Raw genomic sequence first — 23341 nt, 5'->3', positions numbered from 1 at the left:
AATGAGGTACAGGTACTTTGATATTTACATCAGTAATTTTTTGAACATTGCCATTTGTATTACATTCAACAGTAAATTAGTTTTATTACGCATCTCACATCTTGTACTGATATTTTCTATAAGTAATGACCTACTTTTGGATCAATTTTATTTCAGTGCCTCTTTGTATTTTAACTATTTATTCGTACATTTGTTGGTCATGTGTCATAAATGGTTAATCATTCATCATAATCATTTTAAATATGTTGTTATATCAAAATTAGCCTTTTCCTTTATACTTAGACTGAGTCAGGCTTAGGTCATACATTAATTCCACCTCCTAAGCCCTAACCCCTAAATGAGTTTAGTTACTAAGCCTAAATCATTCTTAATAAACTATGAAAGAGGGGGTATTAACTGCTAACACATAGCATATTTAGATTTAGATCATTATTGTTTTGATGCCATATTCATCTAAAAAGAACATATTAACAGGTTTTATAAGTTTAACTTATGGCCAAACCAGTTGTAAAAGTCTGATTTCGTCAGATCTCAGAAGCTCAGCAGGACCAGGTCTGATTAATACTTGAATGGGAGACACTGGGAATAAGTGCCACAGTGGGGCATTGTGTCTTTAGGCAAGACACTTCACCCGCATTGCCTAGTAAGAAATTGGTGTGTGCGTGAATGATGGTGGTGGTGGTCGGAGGTGCTGATTGAGCAGATCGGCAGCCTCGCTTTCGTCGGTCGTGACTCCAATTGTGGTTTATCACCACTGAGTGAGTAGTGAATGATGCAATGTAAAGTGCTTTGAGTGTCTTGAAAGGTGCTATATAAATACAATGATTAATTAACTACTACATATCGCATCAGGTTTTTCCTGTACACTTTTGTGTCCTGGTTTTGTATATTTATGGAGACTTGATCTGTTGGAGCAACGGTGACATCATTTACCTTTTATTTGTGCTTTTTCAAAGTTTTAACAAATGTACACAAAGGAACACAAACAGTCTGTGGGGTTCTACAAAAAATAATAATAATTAAAAAAAAAATTGAAAAAATAAAATACCCTATACATTGGAGTGAGTTTTGTAAATCGAAAATTTTACCATCGCTTCTCAAATTTACCTAGCCAGGCTGGTGCCACCTAGTGCCTCTGCTCAATTTCATTAAATTCTCCAGCGACTAGGTCAGGAATCAGAATACACTAAACGGTTTGCAAGAATCACAGAAGTTGTAGACCGTGCACCGGCCAATCAGCGAAGAGCTGTAAAGCTGCAATTACTTGGACACCACTGAGCTTTCTGGCGCATTACATACGTCTCAACCAAATAGCAACGATTGGTTAAATCAATAAAAAAATCAATTAAAAAAAGTACCCGCATACCGTCGAGCGAACGAATCCTAATACTGCGAGGTCAGACGGTTTCCATGAATCCGTCTGATGAATCAAGCTACAGTTTAGCAGCTTTCAGTCTCAAATAATAACTTATTTTTTCCATCACATAAATTTCCTCCATTATATCTGTCATTGTTGCAATTTCAAAGGGTCGTCCTTCAGTCAGTTCCTTGTTATTACTTTCTTGGTAGCCAAGAGCATCACTTTAAACTAACAGAAGTCCTCAGTTCGAATATTGTTTTCATGCAACAAGCCCAAGTACATAACCTGTGGGTCATTGGGTATTTTATAGCCAAATACCTCTTCCATTACAATTACAATATTTTCCCAAAAGGATTTAATTTTAATACCTTTCAAAAACACATGAGAATGATTGGCACTTCAATCACCACACTGTCTCCAGCACTATTGAGGGAAGCATTGGAATATTAGAGGGACAGATCGGAATTTTGTAAATAGGACCTCATTTCCTAGTTCACCAGAGTGTTGGAGACGTGTGGAGACACTTTTTAAAAATATTCCATCCAGTCCTTGTATTTGCAGAGGTCGCTGGTGCTAGGCTAGTGCATGTCAATGGCCATAGTTATCCTGCCACTAAAAACAGTCTTACCCACTCCACAAAACACCCAAAGCAAATTTATTATTACACCAGACTGTTGATGTAAATGTCTGTGTTGATAGAATAATGTGTGAAATAAAACTAACCTTGCATTGCATGGATCGTCACATGTTGAGGGACTATTTTCTCGTATATCAGTCCGCCGCTGCCAAACTTTTGCTGCTGCTGCTCAGACATAAATCCTTCAAATGCAAGGTTGGTTTTACTTCTAAAATTATTCTATCAACACAGACATTCACATCGATAGTCTGGTGTAATAATTGTTTTGCTTCTGGTGTTTTGTGGAGTGAGTAAGACTGTTTTTAGTGGCAGGATAACTATGGCCATTGACATGCACTAGTCTAGCACCGACAACCTCTGCAAATACAAGGACTGGATGGAAAATTTTAAAAAGTGTCTCCACACGTCTTCAACACTCAGGGCCTCATTTCCTAGTGAGCCAATGTCCAAAATTCTGACCTGTCCCTTTAACACTAACCATAAGGAGAGTTTGAATAGGGCAAATGTACACAAATTATATTTAAAACCTCTTCAGGCCTGTTTTTGATGAGGGAACAACATTATAACATGGTAGAAAGCAAAAAAAAAAAAAAGCATAATACTCTCACTTTAAGGAAATATTTGTTCATTATTAATTCAGTTTTTCTAGTGTAGCTATTATAATATATATTATATATTGTAACCCTTTACTTTTTTGTCCTTGTATTTTTTTAAGTCCTAGGTTTTATTTATCAGTTGCACAAATGTATATGGGATTGCTTTTTACACCACAATTTGAATTTTACTGTATATTTCACCCAGAATATGACATCTTCATTGAAATAACATCAGTCTTCCCTTTTGCCCCTGTTGTTTTAGTCCATGTTTGCACAGCGGGTGGCCATTTCCATCTCTCTCACTCTCTTTCCTCTCCTCTCCTTGACATGTTAAAGCGGGTCAAGCCAGTGTCAATAGACTGGGATGTGGGTGGGAAGTAATTAGGGACTTGGTCAGCTGACGTCCATAAGCAGCGGGTTTACTAAGAGCACTGTACACGCATTTGATCCATGTTGCATAATAGAATAGTAGAGGCTCTCCGGGGGATTTCCAGCTGGCTACTGCTGTTTGTAATTCAAATGAAAACAGCCTCTGGATTTAAAAGGTCAAGGGAGAGACAGGAAACACTATTTGTCATTTTTATACACTGGTTTTTGTTTATTTTATTCCGTACTATGCATGAATGATTTGTGGAAAATATCTAATAGTGCTTTTTTTTTTTTTAAACAAGTATAGTATCTAGATTTGTGATTTGTTTTAATAATAGAATTTTGTTCATAGTTTACATTTTTGACGTGTCCAGGAGAATACACAAAAAGAAAAATGAACTCTTTAACAATTACAAAAATCGTGTTTATTTCAGATTGTGTTTGTACAGGGTGTAGCTGATTTTATGCATAATTAGAAAGGAAATTTTATTGTTTGGGGAGGAAATTTTGGTACCATTTGCCAATTGTGTCCATTCAAATTTCTATTTCGATTTGATTTCAATTAATCTTGCAGCCTTAACATTTACACATCATCATCATCTTTAACACACAAACCCTGCGTATTGAGGCTGAGTTCTTCTCTCAAACAGAAAACATTCAGTTCCACCTTCTGATGTCATGTGGTGGAAACAGGAAGTGCTCCACTTTGTTTTTAAGCTCCATACACCTTCACTAGAATCATTTGGAGAATTTCAGCCCAGAAATGACCCACTGAACTCCAGGTAAACTAAACTAAAGGTAAAAGGAGCTGTTAACTTGAAAACTACCACTACATGACATGACAAGGTGGAGCAGAGCATTTTGAGCTTTGAGGATGTAGACAGACTGATAATAAAGGTTACTCATGTTTTTCTTTAGTTTTTTGTTATGTCATGTCTGTATGTTAATGGTACTGACCTCTAGCCTGATTCAATTTGTGGAAACCATCTGACCTCACAGCATTAGGATTTGTTCGCTCGACGGTAGGCGGGTACTTTTTAATTTAACCAATCGCTGCTATTTGGTCGTGACATATGCAATGCACCAAATCCCGTAGGAAGAAGGGCAATAACGTCTTTCCCCTTGATAAAATTCACCGAACATTTTCTTTGTTCCAGCTTTAAATCCTCGATCTCAGGAATTGTTGCCAACACAGAACGTATGTCTTCATCTACTTCCATCTCAACCTCTTTGTTTACTGTTGTGTTGTACCACAAAAGGGACCCAGACAGGCGCTTGAGTTTGATGTCATGACTTCACAGCTCTTCACTGATTGGCCGATGTGCGGTCTACAACTTCAGGGGTTCTTGCAAAAGGTCTAGTGTATTTTGATTCCTGACCTAGTCGCTGGAGAGAAATGAAATTGAGTGGAGGCACTAGGTGGCGCCAGTCTGAGGAGATGAAATAAACGGAAACTTAAACCTGCATTCAAACATGTGTGAATGAAACAAAACACAACTCCAGGTATGTTTGTGACGAGGAAACATTATAACATGGCTTAAATGTTTCATAATATAGGACCTATAACCGCTTATAACATCAACTGTCACAAAAATACGAGAGGAACCTTTGGCAAGCACTTGTTTAGTTGTCGCAAATTTGCAATATACCCAAATTTCTCTCTATATATATTTTTTCTATAGTCAAATTAATAATCTTAACTTAATTTGCCATCTACTTGAAGGGAAAAAGACACACAAAACTTTTTTTTATATACATCTATATAAATTCAGGTATTAAGGGGACTTGATGTGATGAATTAAACAGTAAACGCCATATTTGTCTTTTCCGACTTATTGTTCCACAGAATGACATTGAACTTATCTCACTGCCTTTATTCAGATACAAGTGTTTCTTTTTTTTTATGGGAAAAGAAAAAAAATACATACAAAATACAACACGCCTCTGCACTGATCTGTAACTTGGCCTTGTGGCTCCACCTGCTTCCATGGAGATAGATGCTAAACTATGTAACATTCAAGGCAAAGCAATAACATCTCCTCGGAGACAAGCAGGTGGGTGACCCTTTCTCCCGTTTTCCTCTTCTTTACAAAAACATCTCTAAACCACAGAGCGAAAGGAAGAGAAACACATCAGACTTGTATCTTTTAAATCTCATTTGGACAAGAGCAGGACTTCTTTCATGTCAAAGTCACACCGAAGAAATCAATGGTGAAGAGGTGAGTGCGTCGGCTAAAAATAAACCGTAATGAAATGAAGTCTACAAGCTTTACTGAACACTGTGATAAGTGCTGTTCCCACCGGAGCGAGAGGACAGGGGGCGCTGTTGATCAGAATTGAAAGACATGACCTCACTGACTCTCAACTTTTACATACAAAGTTAAGGTCGTGAAGAGGCTGCATTAACAAGACCTCACAACATTCAAGAATCAGTGCAGACAGGTCAGAATCCCTTAGTAGAATTTGCTATTTAACTGTCACATGGCAGATTTGTTGAGCTGGTTTTGAAGTTAATAACTCTGTAATTACTTGACCTGTTCACAAGAAAGAAAAATGGCACAAAGTTTGTATTTTCTGTCACTATAAATAAACAAAAGTGTATTATTTTTTCACTAAAACTTCGGAAGGTGCCATTATTCAGCCCCAAAGACGTGATTGCTGTCAAAGCGAAAATTAAACTGTAAAATGAATATGGCGACTTTGTAAACCCAGTCACTATAATGTGTATATGTGTATATGTGTTTATGTATGTATATGTAGATCATAAGTTTGAATATATCTTCTAAAAACAGTGAATCTTCCATAGAGTTATATAGGCCCTTGCCCTCATCAAATCTATTATCATATTTTTTGGACTACAAAACAGATTTTATTTTTTTTTTCATGGTTTGGGTGATCCTGCGACTTATACTCCGGTGCGACTTATTTATTACGTTTTCACACTGACGGCCGCCAGAGGGCGCTCTACGCTTGTGTGTCAGTATCTGCTACTCCTGTTATTCCTGTACCACTGTCACTTGGTTCTACTGCGCATGTCTCCTGCAGAAAAAGCCTCCTCCTGCTGCAAGTAGTGAAATATGCAGCCGAAAACAGTCATTAAGCAGCAGAAATAGAAAGTTTGGAGTGAGCAAGAAATTTGTGTCAACTGGGAGGATGCACCGTGCAACTTTTCTGGAAGTCACTGGATGGATGGACAAAGCCTGGACTTCAGACTTCCTGTCGGGATTCAGAAAGGCCGGAATATTTCTAACTGGAACTTATGCTGAGTCTGACGACAGCTACACAGAAGAGGAAGCGGCGCCCTGTTTACCTCCAGAGGTCGTGGAGTTGCTCAGAAGTGACACAGAGGATGAAGAATTCAATTGATTTAGTGATTTGGAGTGAGATGGAGAGTTTGGTAAACTTGTTCTGTTGTTTATGTTATAATTATCTGAAGAACTGTTCATATGTGACGTTAACAGTCTGTTCTTCTCTGTTCTATTTTTATTACTATAACTTGACTTTCAAGATGACATGTTGGTTCCTGTTCTCTGATTTTATAAAAATAAATTTCCCCCAAAAAGTGCGATTTATACTCCGGAGCGACTTATAGTCTGAAAAATGTGTCTATATTATAATCTAATTGCTGTTCCATTACCAGACTTGTATCCTCTTTATCATAGAAGTTATATTTTTTACCTGAGCCAGAAATGGAATGACTTCATGTCTTACATGAATCCTGTGTAACTTAGTATAAGTACCTTGACCTGATTTAAAATGACAAATGCCTGTGTGGCCAAAGTACCACTGGTGTTTTCTATTCATAAAGACAAGTTGTATATAGTGTAATAGCATGCAAATGCTTTCTTTATGCAACATACTTAATCTATGTTGGCAAGTGGGTCACGCTAACAGCAACTATGCCAACAGCTATAACCTTGTAGTTTTAAAGCCTCCCAGGTACATTTGTGTGTGTGCTAAGTGTAATTTGCATTTGTATGGTGTAATGTATTTGACTACAGTGTTACATTTACATGCCCAGAAAAAAAATCTGATAACTAGAATAATCAGATAATGTGTTTACAGCTCAAGAGAATTTTATTTAAATGACATGTAAACTGCAAATTATGATGTGAATAATCAGAAGGACCATGATCAGAAAGAAATGTAATATTTTGCTGTTAACATTTTGACAGATTTATAATAAAGCAAAATTCTGATAATAATTGGATTTTGAGTGCACGTGCACCCACAGCCCAGACCAAATCCAGAACAATCTCTCTGTGTATTTTTATACAGACTGATGTCAGTCTGGTTACCACGTCCTCCTCTGCAACTCAAGTCCAGCCAAACGTGATTGTGCAAATCAGATTCGTTTTTTTTTTTTTCAGTGATGCGTGTGAAACGAAGGAGCTCATCATCTTTTTTTTCAGTATAAGTAATTTTAGCAGCTTTTTGCAGCACAGGATATAGACAACAACCCCATTTGGATCATGACATGACCAAAAAGGTTCAGGTTGAAGTAAAAGTACTGATAATGTTAAACCCTGTTAAACACTGACAGAACTGTGACCATACAGGCTTGTCAAAGTCTGATCTTGTCAGATCTCAGAAGATAAGCAAGACCGGAGCCGGTTAGTTCTCGGATGAGAGACCACTGGGAATTCCAGGTGCCACAGTGGAGCACCACAGAGACATTGTGTCCTTAGGCAAGACACTTCACCCACATTGCCTAGTATGAAAGTGGTGTGTTCATGAGTGATGGTGATGGTCGGAGGGGCTGATGACGCAGATTGGCCGTGTCGCTTCTGTCAGTCTGTCCCAGGGCAGCTGTGGCTACAGTAGTAGCTTACAGCCACTGAGTGTTGAGTGAACGAATAAGGTCCTGTAAAGCACTTTGGACATCTTGTATATAAATGTAAAGATTAATAAATTAATAAAAACTATTCGAAGAAAGAAAAGGAGCACATCAAGTTTGCTTTTACAGTTTCACAGCAAGATTTACTATATATAAGAGAAAAAATTAAGACAAAACCAATAAATCAGAATGGATCATTCCAGAGCTCTGTAGCTTTCAAAAAATAATGCTTTATACCTCTTTGTCTTTCTTTTAAATCTATCATTCATCTATCATCTGTCATTTATCATCTATCATTGTTTCATATACTAACCCTAGAGGGGTTAGAAATACAGTAGCTTTTTTTTTGTTCGAGTCTTAATTGTCCTGAGGTTATACTGACTCTTTGCTCCAATAACTCCTGTATACAAGGAGGGAGCAGACTAGTATATTATTATATTATAGGCCTTGTACTTCACTACAGCTGTACTCAGATCAAGATCACAGATTAAATATAATTTCTCTCACCTCAGATTAACAGAGTTTAGTGCTTCAATCACTGATTCTGCAGAAATCCACAATATTTTTCAGTCCCCTGTGATATTTTTTTTTATCTGATATGGATGGGTTATGCTTGTCCCTGATTGGCTAATCCACCTGTCAATCATGCCCATTTGAAAACGGGGGATTCACTTGTGACCAGATGCAAATTTTCGTAAACTTTTGAGGAGATCTCGAGCAAACCGCGGCCTGTTTGGAAGAAAAAGTACAACAAATTCAACTTCCAGTCTTAAACATTTTCCCTTTCATTTCCTCCGCCACATTAGTTTGCCCTTTTTGCATAATCGTCCTTGTCAAAACCTGCACACGTGTGAACAATCAGAAAGAAATCAGATTACTCACATCAGATTTCACTGATTGCATGACATTTCAATAATCTGATAACTCCAGAAATCAGATAACGATCAGATTTCTGGTGAGCACATAAACAGGCACTGACATCCAAGCTTTTAAAATTACTCCAGAAGTATTATCTTAGGAGTGATTTTACTTGTAGTGATGTGAGGTTTTAAAGAAGCATCTCGTGTGTCGCCAAAATATACACTCTGTAATAATATCTCAAGAAATCAATAACTGTAGCTAATAGCATGTAGCTTTCTTAGCCTGAAGCTTGTTTATTTCCAGGGTACAGGTAATCAATAATCTAGCATTTGCTCTTGTCAAAGCACAATTTGTCATCTTGGAACGGTCACCGCTTTCGTCCTTAAGAAATATGTAATTTAACACTCGTCTTATGAATCCGTGTATCATTCGTTCATTCGTTTTTCAAAATAAAACCAAAAGTAAGAAAACGAAATAACTAAAGTTTTTTTCATTATTTTTTTCCAAAACCAAAATGAAAAAACAGATAAAGATTTGTTTTTTCAGTTTACGATTTTGTGTTTAAATGAAAAATGGAAGAAACGGATAACGGCCGTTTCCCGTTTACGTGACTTCCGGGACTGCGATGTCGGACTTTTGCCCCGCGTACGAACTGAACCAGGACTGATCCAGGTCCGGTACCAGACCGGGACCAGACCGAGACTGAGACCAGGTCTGAGACCAGGACCAGACCGAAACCAGACTTGGGCCAGACCGGGACTGAGACGGGGCCCAGACCATGACCAGACTGGAACCAAACCGGGACTGAGACCGGGACCAGAGCGGGACCAGAGCGGACTCCGAGGTTTGACTCCGAGCCTCCGCAGGGTCCGAGCCACAGCTTCGAGCTTCGGCCCTGCCGTGGGCTCTGAGCCTCCGGTCTGGTCCCAGTTTGGTCTCAGTCTCAGTCCCGGTCTCAGTCCCGGTCTGGTCCCAGTCTGGTCCCGGTCTCAGTCCCGCTCTGGTCCTGGTCTGGTCCCGGTCTCAGTCCTGGTCTGGTCCTGGTCTGGTCCCGGTCTCAGTGCCGGTCTGGTCCCGCTCTGGTCCTGGTCTGGTCCCGGTCTCAGTCCCGGTCTCAGTCCTGGTTCAGTCTGTATGCGGTGCAAATGTCCAACATCGCAGTCACGGAAGTCACGTAAATGGGAAACAGCCTTTATTGGTTTTTTCCATTCTTCATTTAAACACAAAATCAAAAACTGAAAAAAAAACGAATCATTATCTGTTTTTTTCCAATTTGGTTTTGGAGACAAATAATGAAGAGAACTTTTGTTGTTTCATTTTCTTATTTTTGGTTTTATACTGAAAAACGAATGAACGGATTCGTTATGCCGTTGCGTTTTCGAGATTTGTACTTCTTAACGTAACTCTAACCAATTTCTAGTGTTTTGAAACAAATACAGATGGTTCTTGTCGATATGGGTTTGGCCTGACTCCAAGTAGAATGCTGTTTGGAGTATGGAGTAAGGACCCTCCAGCGTGTTCAGTGACCATTGTAATGTGTCAAGTATCAAGAGTCCAAGGTCCACCTATCCACTCAATGGCTTTTGAGAACCGCCGTCTGACCCCTGAAGTGGCTGCAAATTTTATCGAAGTTTTAGATAAAATCCCCATGGTTTTACCTGCCCCTTGTGATTTTATTACTGACAATTTTAACAGTAAACTACAGTCAGCTCTAGACCTGGTTGCTCCACTCAAAACCAAAAACATCAAAACTAAACTAAAACCTCCATGGAGAACTGAAGAGCTAAAAGAATCCAAAAGAGAGTGCAGGAGGGCAGAACGACGATGGAGGAAAAACAAAATTACAATAAACCACCAATTATTCAGAAATCAACAACGGATATACAACGAAGCAATAAGAAATGCAAGAAACCATTACTTTTCTACAATAATTACCAATCACAAAAATAATCCTAAGGTCCTCTTCTCAACCATGACAACATTTTAAACCCTCATTTTAGCACGTTTTACTTAACACCCACTGACTCTCTCTGTGAGCAGTTTGCAGACCACTTCACGGGTAAGATAAACACTATCAGATGTGATATTTTATCTTGTCAAAGCTCTGTTTTTAGTACATCTGAGTGTTTGTCTGGACCAGAGGAAACACTGGACAGTTTTGTCCTGGTTAATGCTGAGATGCTTGACAAAGTTTTCTCCTCAGTGAGGCCCACCACATGTCTTTTAGATCCAATTCCTACCCCATTTTTTAAGTCATTTATGGATTTTTAGGGATGAGCTTTTAACCATGATGAATTGCTCAGTCTTTCCCGCTGCCTTCAAAACTGCAGTTGAGGCCCCTGAAGAAGAGCAATTTAGATTTTAATGATTAACAACTACCGACCAGTTCTAACCATTTTTAAGCAAATTTTAGAAAAACTTGTTTTTATCCAGTAAATAATTTTTTAGATGATCATAACATGTTGGAAAAATTTCAGTCTGGTTTTAGGGTGAACCACAGCACCGAGACCGCTTGGCAAGATTTTAAATGATTTTAGAATAAATTGATTCACAGAAGGTGACCGTGTTTGGTTCTACTGGATCTGAGCGCTGCCTTTGACACAGTAGACCACACTTTCTTTTAACTCGCCTAAAAGACCTCGGCCTCTCCGGTGCTGTTCACAAATGGTTCAATCCTACCTCACAGACAGAACATTTGGTGAGTGTAGACACATGCTCCTCCAGGGTCCATAAATCAATGTGGTGTGCCCCAGGGCTCCATTTTAGGCCCTGTGCTTTTTATTTGTACATGCTCCCTTGGTGGTGTCATCAGGAGACATGGAATTAACTTCCACAGCTACGCAGATGATACGCAGCTTTACATCTCCATGTCTCCTGATGACACCAGACCAATGGATGCTCTTTTTAACTGCATTCTAGAAATCAACCTGGGGCAGAAAACTTTCTCCAGCTTAACCAGGACAAAACTGAGGTTTTAGTCATTGGTCCTGAGGCCAGAGAGAGAAGCTTTTACCCAAACTACAAGCACAGTTTTTAACCCTTCACCTCAAGTGAAAAACCTGGGCGTCATTTTTGACTCTGAGCTGACTTTTATTGCACACATTAAGAACATTACAAAAATTGTTTCTATCACCAAAAAACATAGCCAGAGTCCGCCATTTCTCTCTGGCCACAGAACGCTGATCATGCTTTTATCACTAGTCGAATAGACTACTGTAATGCCCTGCTTCTGGTCTCCCAAAGAGTATTCGGGTTTGCAATTAACAAAATTCAGCAGCACGTGTCTGAAGGACCAGAGGGCGGGACCACATTTTTAAAATCTGCATTGGCTCCCTGTGAGTTTCAGGATCGATTTTAAAGTTCTTTTACTGGTTTTTAAATGTCTTAATGGTCTTGGGCCTTCTTATCTTTCAGAACTGCTTTTACCCTACGAACCCTCGCGGACCCTGCGCTCTCCGGCAGCAGGCTCCTGCTCATTCCCAAAGTCAGGACACACACTCACGGAAGGCGTCTTTTCAGTAATGGCCCCGTCTATGGAACTGCCTGCCGGAGGACTCAGGGCTGCAGAGAACGTTCATGTTTTAAGAGCAGGCTCAGACCCACTTTTTTAGTTAGCTTTTGAAAATTCCACTTGTTTCTATTCTACACATTTTAGTATATTTATTTATTTTAGCATATTTTTTTAGGATTTCCAGTGTTTCCTCTGTAGGAGCCTCTGCATCGGGAGCGGAGGTCAGAGTCTCTGGACGTCTCTCTGCTCCTGGTGTAACGCTCCTCTGATGGTGCTTAATGTTCAACTGTATTCAGCCTCACATTTCCTGTAAGAATCAAAAAGTATCAAGAGTCCAACCCTCCACCATGGCTTTTGACCCTATCTCGCATTTTTAGTATTACATCTTGACACATATTAGACCTTTTTTCTGTGTCAAGGGTAAATGACCTGGAAAATGGTCGATATTTAGGCCCCTTATCTCACAATATATATGATTGTCTTTAGTTCAAACAGCCTGCCCAGTTAAAGGTGCACTGTGTGACTTTCCTGGAGGGGGATCTTGCTCCTGTTTCCATGGAGATATTATTGCTTTGGCTGGAATATCTTTGAGCAAAATTTGTCATACTGTATAATCATTTTGCAGTGTTTCAATCAGTTCAATTCAGTGTCTTTATTGTTTGAGAGTCAGGAAATACACAGTTGCATACTAGTTGTTTTTCGGCTTTACAGAAAAACTTCTCTGGTTTATGAAAACTGAGAAAACCGCTTATAAACTCATCATGGTGAATAATTAGGATGCTCTAAATGCATTAGGAAAGAGGAATAACTTTAAACCATTGCAAACCATTTAAAATCAGTGTTCCCACGATCATGGAAATCCTGGAAAAGTCATGGAAACTTGTAAATTCAATGAAAGTTTTGGAAAAGTCATGGAATTTAAGTATTTCTTTCTTTCCAGTGTTCTGTTAAAGGTTGTATAGAGGATTTTTTAAGGGAAGTGAAATACAGCGACAGTCCTTTTACAAATGTTGTGCATGTGTGACACCACCTTCCTCAGTAGAAACATCTCCTCCTCCCGCCTCTTTACTCTAGAAATCACATTTGTTTACATCCAGTGCATGTTCAGAATTACCGTTGAAGTGACCTGCCTAGAAATATTTTAGCGACCGACGCGTCAGTTTTTAGACCCTTCGGACTTTCTTTTGCGGCGAACTGGTCTTGGATTCTCGTCCGCCATCGCAACAAACTTTGTGCGAATTGCGAGGAAGCGACAGTTTGAAAAAGCCTCTAAGAACTGCTGCATAAACCACACAATCCCCGAGCGCCGACGAGTCAGTTACACTAAAAATGTACTAAGTTTGACTGACAACCTAACAGCCAATAGAAAAAGAGGGAGCCTCATTTTCTATTGGCTGATGTTTATCTGGCCTCACTACGTCCACAACGGATAGATTTTCATTCTTTCTTTTTTTTTCAGTCATCATAATTAAAAGGCTGCTGCATCTCTGTAATGGTATTTTAAACTTTCAATGACAATTTTAAACAAAAAAAAAAATCCTCCATACAACCTTTAAGTTCTTATTAGGCTTTTATGATTATTTCAGAACGTCTGCGCCTTTTTTTTTTTTAAAAGAGACGACAATAAATGCACTGACAGAATTTTGAATGTTAAAAAACTATAATCCCAAACCATAAGGTGAGTGGAAAGGGTTAACATTTCATATTTAGCCCTAAAAGTCTGATCAATTCTACACATGTAGGTGCCGTAAAGTCATGGAAAATTCACTTTAGGTCATGAAAAAGTCATGGAAAACTTTAGAAATGTTGTCAGTGAAAAAGAGTGGGAACCCTGTAAAATGAACTCGTTTTCACATTTTTAGACAGTAAGAATCAGGTAAAGCATTTCAAAACAATAACCTGATAATAAATAGTAATAATAACCTGTGATCTGATGTTTTTGCTGAACAATTTGCATGTAAATATCCAGTAAGAAAATAAAAAACCTCAAATGATATAACTGAGCATGCATTTATACAACTGAAACGCTTGAAAAACCTTTATTTTTACTGTAAACGTAGTTGACTGAGATATGTAAAATGTAATGTCATACTGTGGAACTGTAAGCAAAGAAATCAGGTGACACGGTCCATCTTTAAAAACTCCACAGTTGCCCGTTTGCAATCTGTAACTGGTTAAAAGTGTTATTATTAACCTAATTTTCAACAGTTCAAAGTGATAAACGCACGTCTTTTAACTTGGAGCCAAAAAACGTGAGCACATTGCCCCGATTTTAGCGTTGTTGCACTTCCTTCCAGTTTGTTTTCGAGTTGATTTTGAGATTTTATTGTTTGTTTTTAAAGCTCTGAATGGACTGGCCCCATGTTACGTCTCGGACCTCATCCAAATTTACTCCCTCGCACGCGTTCTGAGGTCTGAGGTCCAGCTCCAGCTCGTGGTGCCTAAAACAAGACTTAAAACCAGGAGGGCAAGACCTTCTCTGTGGTCGGACCCAAACTCTGGAACACTCTGTCCCCCCCAAATCCAAACAGCCCCCGCAGAGTCTCGTCTTAAAACCCACTTTAATTCTCTGGCTTTTAACACCTCATCAGTTGTGTGGTCCTCTGCGTCTTTTATTTATTTACTTATTTACTGCTATTTTATGATTTTTATGGCTTTGCTTTTAGTTGATTTTACTGATTTTATTGTTTTAGGACTGGTATGATGATGAAATTTTTAGCAATTTTCTGATCTCTGTGCAGCACTTTGGAAACTGCTTTGTTTATAAAATGATTTGGATTTGGATAAACCAGTCCCTTTAATTTACCAAAACGAGTCAAAATGAATTTCACTGCGGTCTATTTTTACACTGTCCTTTTCTTGTTTAATTACTCTACCCAGTATCTCATGCTACAACATCTCTGTGACCGAATCATGAAACAGTACGATCCAGTCTCGCTCTTTTACAAAAACACATCTGAGGCTAAAACGCTGCTCTCGATGTCATTAACATTGACATTTTGTAAACTATTTCTCTGCTCCACAGCTTTGTTTTCGTTTTTGTTTATTTCGTTTCTTACGGTAGGTGTTACACAAGTGCTACTACAACCATTACAGACGTCGCTATTTACTGTGAGCGGATTTGTTATGACGTTATTGGCTATTGGCACACTTACAGAGCATTAGCGGCGTGAGTTAACGGTCTGCACAGGTCAGTAAAGGTCAAGAGCTATGCAGGATCTGTCCTCGGGGTTTAAAAGACAAGGCGCTACCGAGCCAAAAAGAGGTTAATTAGAGGCTTTAATGTGAAAAACAATGATTGTGTTGTTGTTGTTGTTGTTAAAAGACGCTAAAATAACTTTCCAGGAAAAATAGGCCCATTCACGCCTCCTTTGCTTTAGCGGCGGAGGTCAGTGCAGACAATAACATTAAGGTGTTTATATAGCTGCCATTAAGAATATACAGCATTTTAAAGCGACCATCTGCAAGTTTATTTGATTTTCTTTTCACCAGTAGATGTCAGATGTGCTCACCTGTGTCTCTCGTCTTCTTCTGTCAGGCCAAAGCTGATACTCTCTCCGACTGCAGTAACGTAGACAGCATCTAGTGTTGATATGTGAGAATACTACAAGGACAGGTTGGCCAGTCATTTTTCCATTAATACTTTTCAGATTCTAAACTGTGATTGTGTCTTACTCTCTGATGGAGGCTAAAAGATTTTCCTTTTCATTACAATGTACTTTGCCGTGAAAATATCCAAAAGGTAAATTCTTATATGTTGAACTTATGGGTTTACACAAAAATCACGGTTCGGTTCCTCGGTTTTGAGGTCATGGTTTGGTTCATTTTCAGTATGGGAACAAAATGCAAAACCATTTGATGTTGTTTATTTGTGTGTTTATTATACTGGTATATGTTTTAACATTATACAAACGAGAAAATAAAATAAATGCAAAGTGCTGCTTGGTAATACTAATAAGTTAAATAAAATATTCACATACACACACACCCTTCATATTTTTGCCCAGAAAAAACAACTTGTCCACATTGACTGCAGTAAGTGCAGATCTGCTGCAGTTACAATGTCCCCAGTGACTGAAAATACCCTTTCTCTAGAAACAGAGGTGGAGGGTATGGGGGGAATCACGTGGTTTGGAGGGACATAGTCAAGGCGGGGGGCAATTGTTGTCAAGGTGTCCGCCCTAACTATAAAGCACTGCGGGAAACACTGCCACCTCAAACGCGGACTAGTTCCTTCGTGAATATTAAAGAGCCGAGCCTTCTGTGTAGCTGCACATGTAGGGGCCGAATGTAAACACACACAAACACAATTGTGCAAATTCACTCAAGCACAGCCCTGTACCGAACTGAACGTCCCGTACCGTACTGTTATACCCCTAGTAGAACCTGATGAGTTCTATTAGGAACTAGACCCAAGAACTCACTGTATTACAACAACAGAAATACTTAATTTCGATTCCCCCATCTGCATTGATACTTTGCATCTGATGTGATCAACATTCCCTCGTGGTGTGATTCTAAGTATAGGCGCTGCTCTGCCTGAAGCTCTGTTACTAAATCAGACTAATCTGAGCTTTATTTTAACACAATCTGACCATAGAGACCATAGAGGCAAGTTGATTAGTGCTGTTAAACAAGTCCCTCTCAATAATATTACAGTCACAATCCAACATTAGAAATAGTGTTTCAGTGAGACATTCTCACCTTTTTGTTGAAAATGATGAAAAATGAAAAACACATAAACAGAACCAGGAAAACTCGTATTGATCGCAGGCTCCTGAGAATGTGTTGCTTAAATCCATTTGGTATTTTTGTATTTTTGAGTTCTCACACTGTGTCTGAGAACTGTGTTTTCTAATGTCTGCATTGCGTCATGATGCTGGACGTATTCTAGCCATAGGCATACATGTAGAGCAGCCCCAGCATGATGTCAATTAAATAAGATTGGCCTATGGATATGTGCGATGTTGTCTGAATTCCAGCATTCGTTATCTACAGGCCACCAGGGCAAGTGTGAACCCAGCCTATAGATAATCATTATTTTGTCTCTAATCTTCATCCATCTTTTCTCTCTTGTCTTCAGTTCAGGAAGTGCCTCATTCAGCTCTTCACCGGCAACATTTCGGACAACTTCGGACAAACCTCGGAGCGGCCGGGCATCACCGCGGAGAGCCAGACGGGAGAAATGTCCGCCATCGCTGCTCGCATCCCAGTGGGAACCAACTCCCAGAAATCTGACGACTCCCCGACTGAGTGCGGCTCATTCGCTCAGCTGCCCATCCCCGAAAACAAAGTGTGCCCCATGTAACGGCCAAGCTCTTCTGATCCGTCTGCTCCAGTGTGGTCCCCGTGTTCATGTTGTCGGTAACACTTTATAATAACTACACCTTAAATAGCCTTAATAAAACACAAACAAAGACTTAATTCATGAATAGTTTATTAATAATGATTCGTGTGTAGTTCTTACTTAAGGGGTTAGATGTGAGGATCAAAGTTGTAATTAAGTAGTTAATAAGTCTGAATCATTTTTAATAAACTGTTTTGTGAATTGAGGTTTTGTTTATGTGACTGAGGCATGAATAAGTGCAGTTAATAAAGTGTCACCGTCTTGTTTATTCTGACTGGAGCTCAGCGGGGGCATTGGGCTCTTAGTTTTGGATGTAAAAAGTATGTATACATTTTTCCCACAGACCTTTTGGAAAAACTCTTGAACACTTGATTGGGTATGATCAGCTATTGTGACTTTAAAGGGACAGTCCGGAATTTTGGACATAGGAGCTCATTTTCTAGTTAGCCAGAATGTTGGAGACTTGTATTTGCAGAGGTCGCTGGTGCTAGGCTAGTGCATGTCAATGGCCATAGTTATCCTGCCACTAAAAACAGTCTTACCCACTCCACAAAACACCCGAAGCAAAACTATTATTACACCAGACTGTCGATGTAAATGTCTGTGTTGATAGAATCATTTTAGAAGTAAAACCAATCTTGTGTTTGAAGGATTTATGTCTGAGCAGCAGCAGCGAGTTGTACTTCCTGACAGAATAGGGCGACCAAACGTCCGTTTTCCCCAGACATGTACATTTTTCACGTCCTGTAGTGGCCGTCCGGGTTTTCTTTTTTTTTTTATAAATTGATGGAAATGTCCAGGTTTTCATTACCTTTCATTGGGCATGGATCACAAATAAATAAATGCTGGTTGCTGGAGATGCTGGACCGCAGCAGTACATTGCTTAACTAACTCTGAGTAGTTTATATTGTTATTGAGAGTTGAGAGTTATTGTTAAAGGGTTATTGTTAATATAGGCGAGGTATTTTTTCATTATTTATCATTTATTTATTTTTCTAATACAGACCAGACATTATTTCTTCCATTCAGTAAGTAACTTTGAGTATCATTTATTTCATGACCACCGCCCCCGCCCTTGCTAAGGTGTCCTGGTTTTGACAAACGGAAATATGGTCACCCTATGATAGAAAGCTCGGCAGCGGCGAACTGATATCACCTAGCACGTATCTTACAGGCAAAGTAAAATGCTGCTGAGAAAATAGTCCCTCAACATGCGGCGATTCATGCGATGCGAGGTTAGTTTTATTTCAAACATTGTCCATATAAATGTCTGTGTTGATACAATTATCAACACAGACATTTATATGGACAGTCTGGTGTAATAATAGATTTGCTTAGGGTGTTTTGTGGAGTGGGTAAGACTGTTTTTAGTGGCAGGATAACTATGGCCATTGACATGCACTAGTCTAGCACCAGCGACCTCTGCAAATACAAGGACTGGATGGAATATTTACACACGTCTCCAACACTCTGGCTCACTAGGAAATGAGGTCCTATGTCCAAAATTCCGAACTGTCCCTTTAAAATCACACTTTGTATCTTATCTGATTTGTTGTACGCCACTGTGGGAATGTTATTGCTTTGCCTGAAATGTTCCACATTATGGCACTGAACTGATCTATTTTGCATTTATTCAATACTTACTGCCCGTGGAGTCACTTCTCCATAGATCTGACCAGTAACTTGGTGGTGCTGCCAAAACTATGAAGCATTCCAGGCAAAGAGATAACATCTAACTGGAGACAGACGCTCTACCAGACAAGTTCCACAGTGCACCTTGAATCAAAATCTGAAACAAAAAATTCCTCAAAGTCCTGATTATACTTCTGACTTATTTTGAAAAGTCTATGGGAAAAATAATGGTAGTTTTAGATAAAATAAAGCAGAAAATAGCCATCCATTTTCATTGTCTGTGGAAGGAGCTTCATGGACATGTCTGTTTGGAGATGGTTCGCGTTCAAGGGCATGACAGACGACACACATTTGAACAATGGTCTCTAAACACATTCAAAACTTTAGTGCAAGCGCATGCATCTGCACCTTGATATAAACCGAAGGAGAAAGGAGGATCTGAACTTTGCCCTTTGGTTACAAGTGTAAATATCACCAGAGCGGGGCGTTTGTTTTGTGCACCTGCCGCTCGACAGGACCGCACCTGCCCGCCCTGTGCGTTCATGTGGAAACCGTAAAGAGACAGGACTCCCATAGCCTTGCCATGCGTTACACTTGGACTAGTCGTGAGTTTTTTTTCTTCAAATCTACAATGTGTCTAAGCTTTCACCCGTTCTCCTTTGAAAGTCCATGGATCTAGAAGAAGGCCGGTGTTTTTCTATGCTGTTTTACTCATTGGTCCAGCGGAGACGAGATCTCAGTATGGGAAATATTGACTTTCTGAGCCCTGTGCGATGCTTTGATTTGGGGCACGGACCGTCACAGGGACTCGGAGATGTGAAGATCCCGGTTCCTCCGCTGGGAAAGAGAAGGACAATATATTTATAAGGAGTCAGCAGGGGTCCATAACACAAACACACAAAACATACTTTCATATACTGTCTGGTGGAGCAGTGCTGTACTCAAGACCACAGAACGACCATTGTAACCTCTATATTACACTTCACTGTATTTCTATGACCTGCCATAGTTTAAGATGCAAAAAAAAAACACATTTCTGCTTCAAACTGAGGTTTAAATGTCACGGTTTACAATTGAGATTTGATGCAAATGGCTTGAAAATGCTTTAAAATTATTATAAAATCTCAGGGCAAATTAAGAAAAAAAAATTAAGATTAGAAGTTGTATTGCAAAACTTTTCTAGTGGCTGTTTAATGTAGAAAAAGCCTTAACCATATCCTTTTTAGAATATTTTTTATATTCTTTTTTATTCTGTTTTCTATAGTCCAAAGGCTTTATTGCAGGGCTATTCAACTTCGTTTTCAAATAGCCATGGTTGCAAAACGTACCATCACTTTTAACACAATGTGGAGTAGATCTGTTTTGATAATATTACGACTGCTATATTTGATAAGCTTTACCAACATCGCTCTGCCAAGTTGCCAAACCAATACTGGGTCAACAACCAGGTCTAAACCAGGACTAAACCCAGTATTAAGCCAAAGTCTAAACCAGGACAACACTAATAAACAAGAGAAAGAAATAATTTTGGATTTTTGGGAGATGGACCGGATCAGATCGCGGGCCGCATGCTGCTTTATTGGACAGGACTAGAAATATGTCAATATATGACTTGGCCGATATATTGGGCCAATAGTTACACTTTTTCGAACAGTTTTCTTCTGGGGAACCATATTTTAAAAGACACAAACCTTCACGATCCAAGTCAATATTCGTAAATCACAAAATAAAGATGGATTTGACCATTATTGAACATTACTGAGGATATTTTATTGTTGACTGAGTGACTGTGTTTCTCTGAACAATTAGTGTTAGTTTTAAACAATGAAAAACAGTAATTGAACCAACAATAAAAGGATCCATAAGTCGGTTATTTGGACATGTAGCATTAAATGTAGCCCATTTTTCTTTTCAACATTTAATTGAACCAGCAATATTGGAACAACACAATAAAATAGTTACAAAAAGATTAGAAATTATACAAAGCATCTTTTAACATTTCAGCCTACATGTAGATCATGACTACATGTCTGGCGTCACCTTGTGCTTCCGCTCAATTTAATTTCTCTCCAGTGACTAGGTCAGGAATCAAATTACAATAGACGGTTTGCAAAAACCCCGGGAGTGCAAGTTCGGGCACCAGCCAATCAGCGAAGAGTCATACATTTTGTGTTGACAACGTTTCCCGAGATCAAGGATTTAAAGCTGGAAAAAAGAGAATGTTTGGTGAATTTTATCAAGGGGAAAGACGTTATTGCCCTTCTTCCTACGGGGTTTGGGAAAAGCTCAGTGTACCAGTTAGCCCCGTTAGCGGTGCTTTACATATGACACAACCAAATAGCAGCGATTGATTAAATTAAAAAAGTACCCGCGAACTGTCATTCATTCATTCGCTGTGAGGTCAGACGGTTTCTACGAAGTGAAACCGGTTGATGAATCAGGCTAGATCGTGACAAGGTGACCCAAAAAAATCTCTTGCGACTCACCTGAGGGTTAAAATCCAGTCTTTGAGAAGCAGTATTTTAGAGCATTGGTTATCGACCATAAATCTCCTGCAGAGGAAGCCCAACCAGCTGCTTTAATATGGTTGAAAATATACGCATAAAGCTTTATTTGAACACTTTAGTCCAACGAGGGTACTGCAAAAATGTGACGATACTGGACACTGAGTTTGTACTGAAGTTTAATTTGATAATTTGGAAGAAATACCTAAACTGGCTCTACATATCGGCCAAAAAATATCAGCAAAGGTCATAGATCATGGGTCTCTCTGGATTATAAACAATGGGCCATGAAAAAATGCGTATCGGTTGATCTCGAGACATGCAGTTTGTCGTATTTGGGAAGCAAATCTACCACTGCCAAAAAAAGCAGCATGCACCAAATTTGAAAATGCGCCTTGAATGTAATCTAATGTATTATAAAAATGCTACTAATGACTATTTCTAATGCAAAACTAATGGAACAAGCCGTATCTTTTTAAAGGTTTTTACAATATTCTACTTTCCAGATGGTGGTCTTGAGTACAACACTGCGCACCTCGCTCTGTGTCGCTCTCCTTTAGGCACTGTGAAGTCAACGCACCAACAGCTCCTTTAACCCAGCACAAGTGGCTTAGCCCAGTAGCCATGTACAAAAGCAATGAGTCTCCGTTACCGTAAGCACAGGTCGACAGCAATATTGAAGCTAAATCTGACTAGCCGTTAGCCTGTACATGTGTTGTGCGTGGTGCATGTGTGTCGTGGGGTGTCGGTCTAACACAGTGGTGGCATCGTTACAGTGGCAGTGCTGTCTCTGTGCTGTACAGTTTAAGTCATGTTCAGGTCAGCTTCATTCACCTCTGCACATCTAGGCTCATAACAAGGCCAGAGAGTCACGACAAGAGAATAAACCAACGGACGTTTACTTAAAAGTGCACTACGCAACTTTTTCTGAGGTTACGAGATACGTCAGAAAAGTGACAGTGCACATTTAAAACTACTATCTGCAAGTTGTTTTATTTTGTTTGTTTGTTTTTTTTCGCCAGTGCAAACTATCAGACTGCAGTAACGTAGATACCATCTAGTGGTGATATGTAAGAATACAAGAGGGATGGGAGGGCAAGTTATGTTACAGAGGTGTGTAAAATCCCTCAGATTTAGGTTTGAGGATGGAGTTGTCTCCTATTTACAACTCCATCCTCAAACCTAAATCAAAACAATAACAATAGGGATAGTCAGGTCAGGTCCAGAAGTATAAAAGCTCCATTATGGCCCTGAATGATTATGTTAATATGACCCCACACTCAGTGGAAGATCAGTAGACCCAGCTAAATAACAGGAACTGTAAACAAGTAGATGTGTTAGTTTCAGAGTAGTTTCATCGTAGTTAGCTCCTCCCTTCAGGCAGATATAAGAAGTGTCCACCAGCGTCTGACCAGAATTGAAGAAGCAGCTTGGATGAGCTGTGAAACATATTCGACCAAAATAAACTTTGTCCAGTTGACAAATTGAACTTTCCCTTTGCCTTACAGATGGTAACTTTAAATGCATAACTACACAATGTTATTAGACGATGAATTTTCTGCATCTGTCTTTGTGAAAAAGTCATAAAATGTCACAACTTTGTAGCTATAATAGATATTAACATAAACCTCGAAAGCTGTTTACATGGACCAAAATGATTACCATATTTTCCGTACAATAAGGTGCA

At 39.3% G+C, this 23341-nt stretch overlaps 1 protein-coding gene across 1 annotated transcript in view; it reads left to right on the top strand.

The window, feature by feature from the left end:
* The window catches only part of valopa (vertebrate ancient long opsin a), an 83627-nt gene extending 66148 nt beyond the window's left edge, over positions 1–17479 (top strand). Inside the window, exon 5 of the mRNA XM_020941995.2 lies at positions 17255–17479. Within this exon, the coding sequence (XP_020797654.1) occupies positions 17255–17479 (225 nt within the window). The remainder of the gene's footprint in view (positions 1–17254) is intronic.
* The last annotated feature ends 5862 nt before the right edge of the window (positions 17480–23341 follow it).

This window comes from Boleophthalmus pectinirostris, unplaced genomic scaffold (assembly GCF_026225935.1).
Source record: "Boleophthalmus pectinirostris isolate CB_2022bp ecotype Guang Dong unplaced genomic scaffold, ASM2622593v1 HiC_scaffold_5, whole genome shotgun sequence".
Lineage (NCBI taxonomy): Eukaryota > Metazoa > Chordata > Actinopteri > Gobiiformes > Gobiidae > Boleophthalmus > Boleophthalmus pectinirostris.
This window is presented reverse-complemented; position numbering and strand designations above follow the sequence as displayed.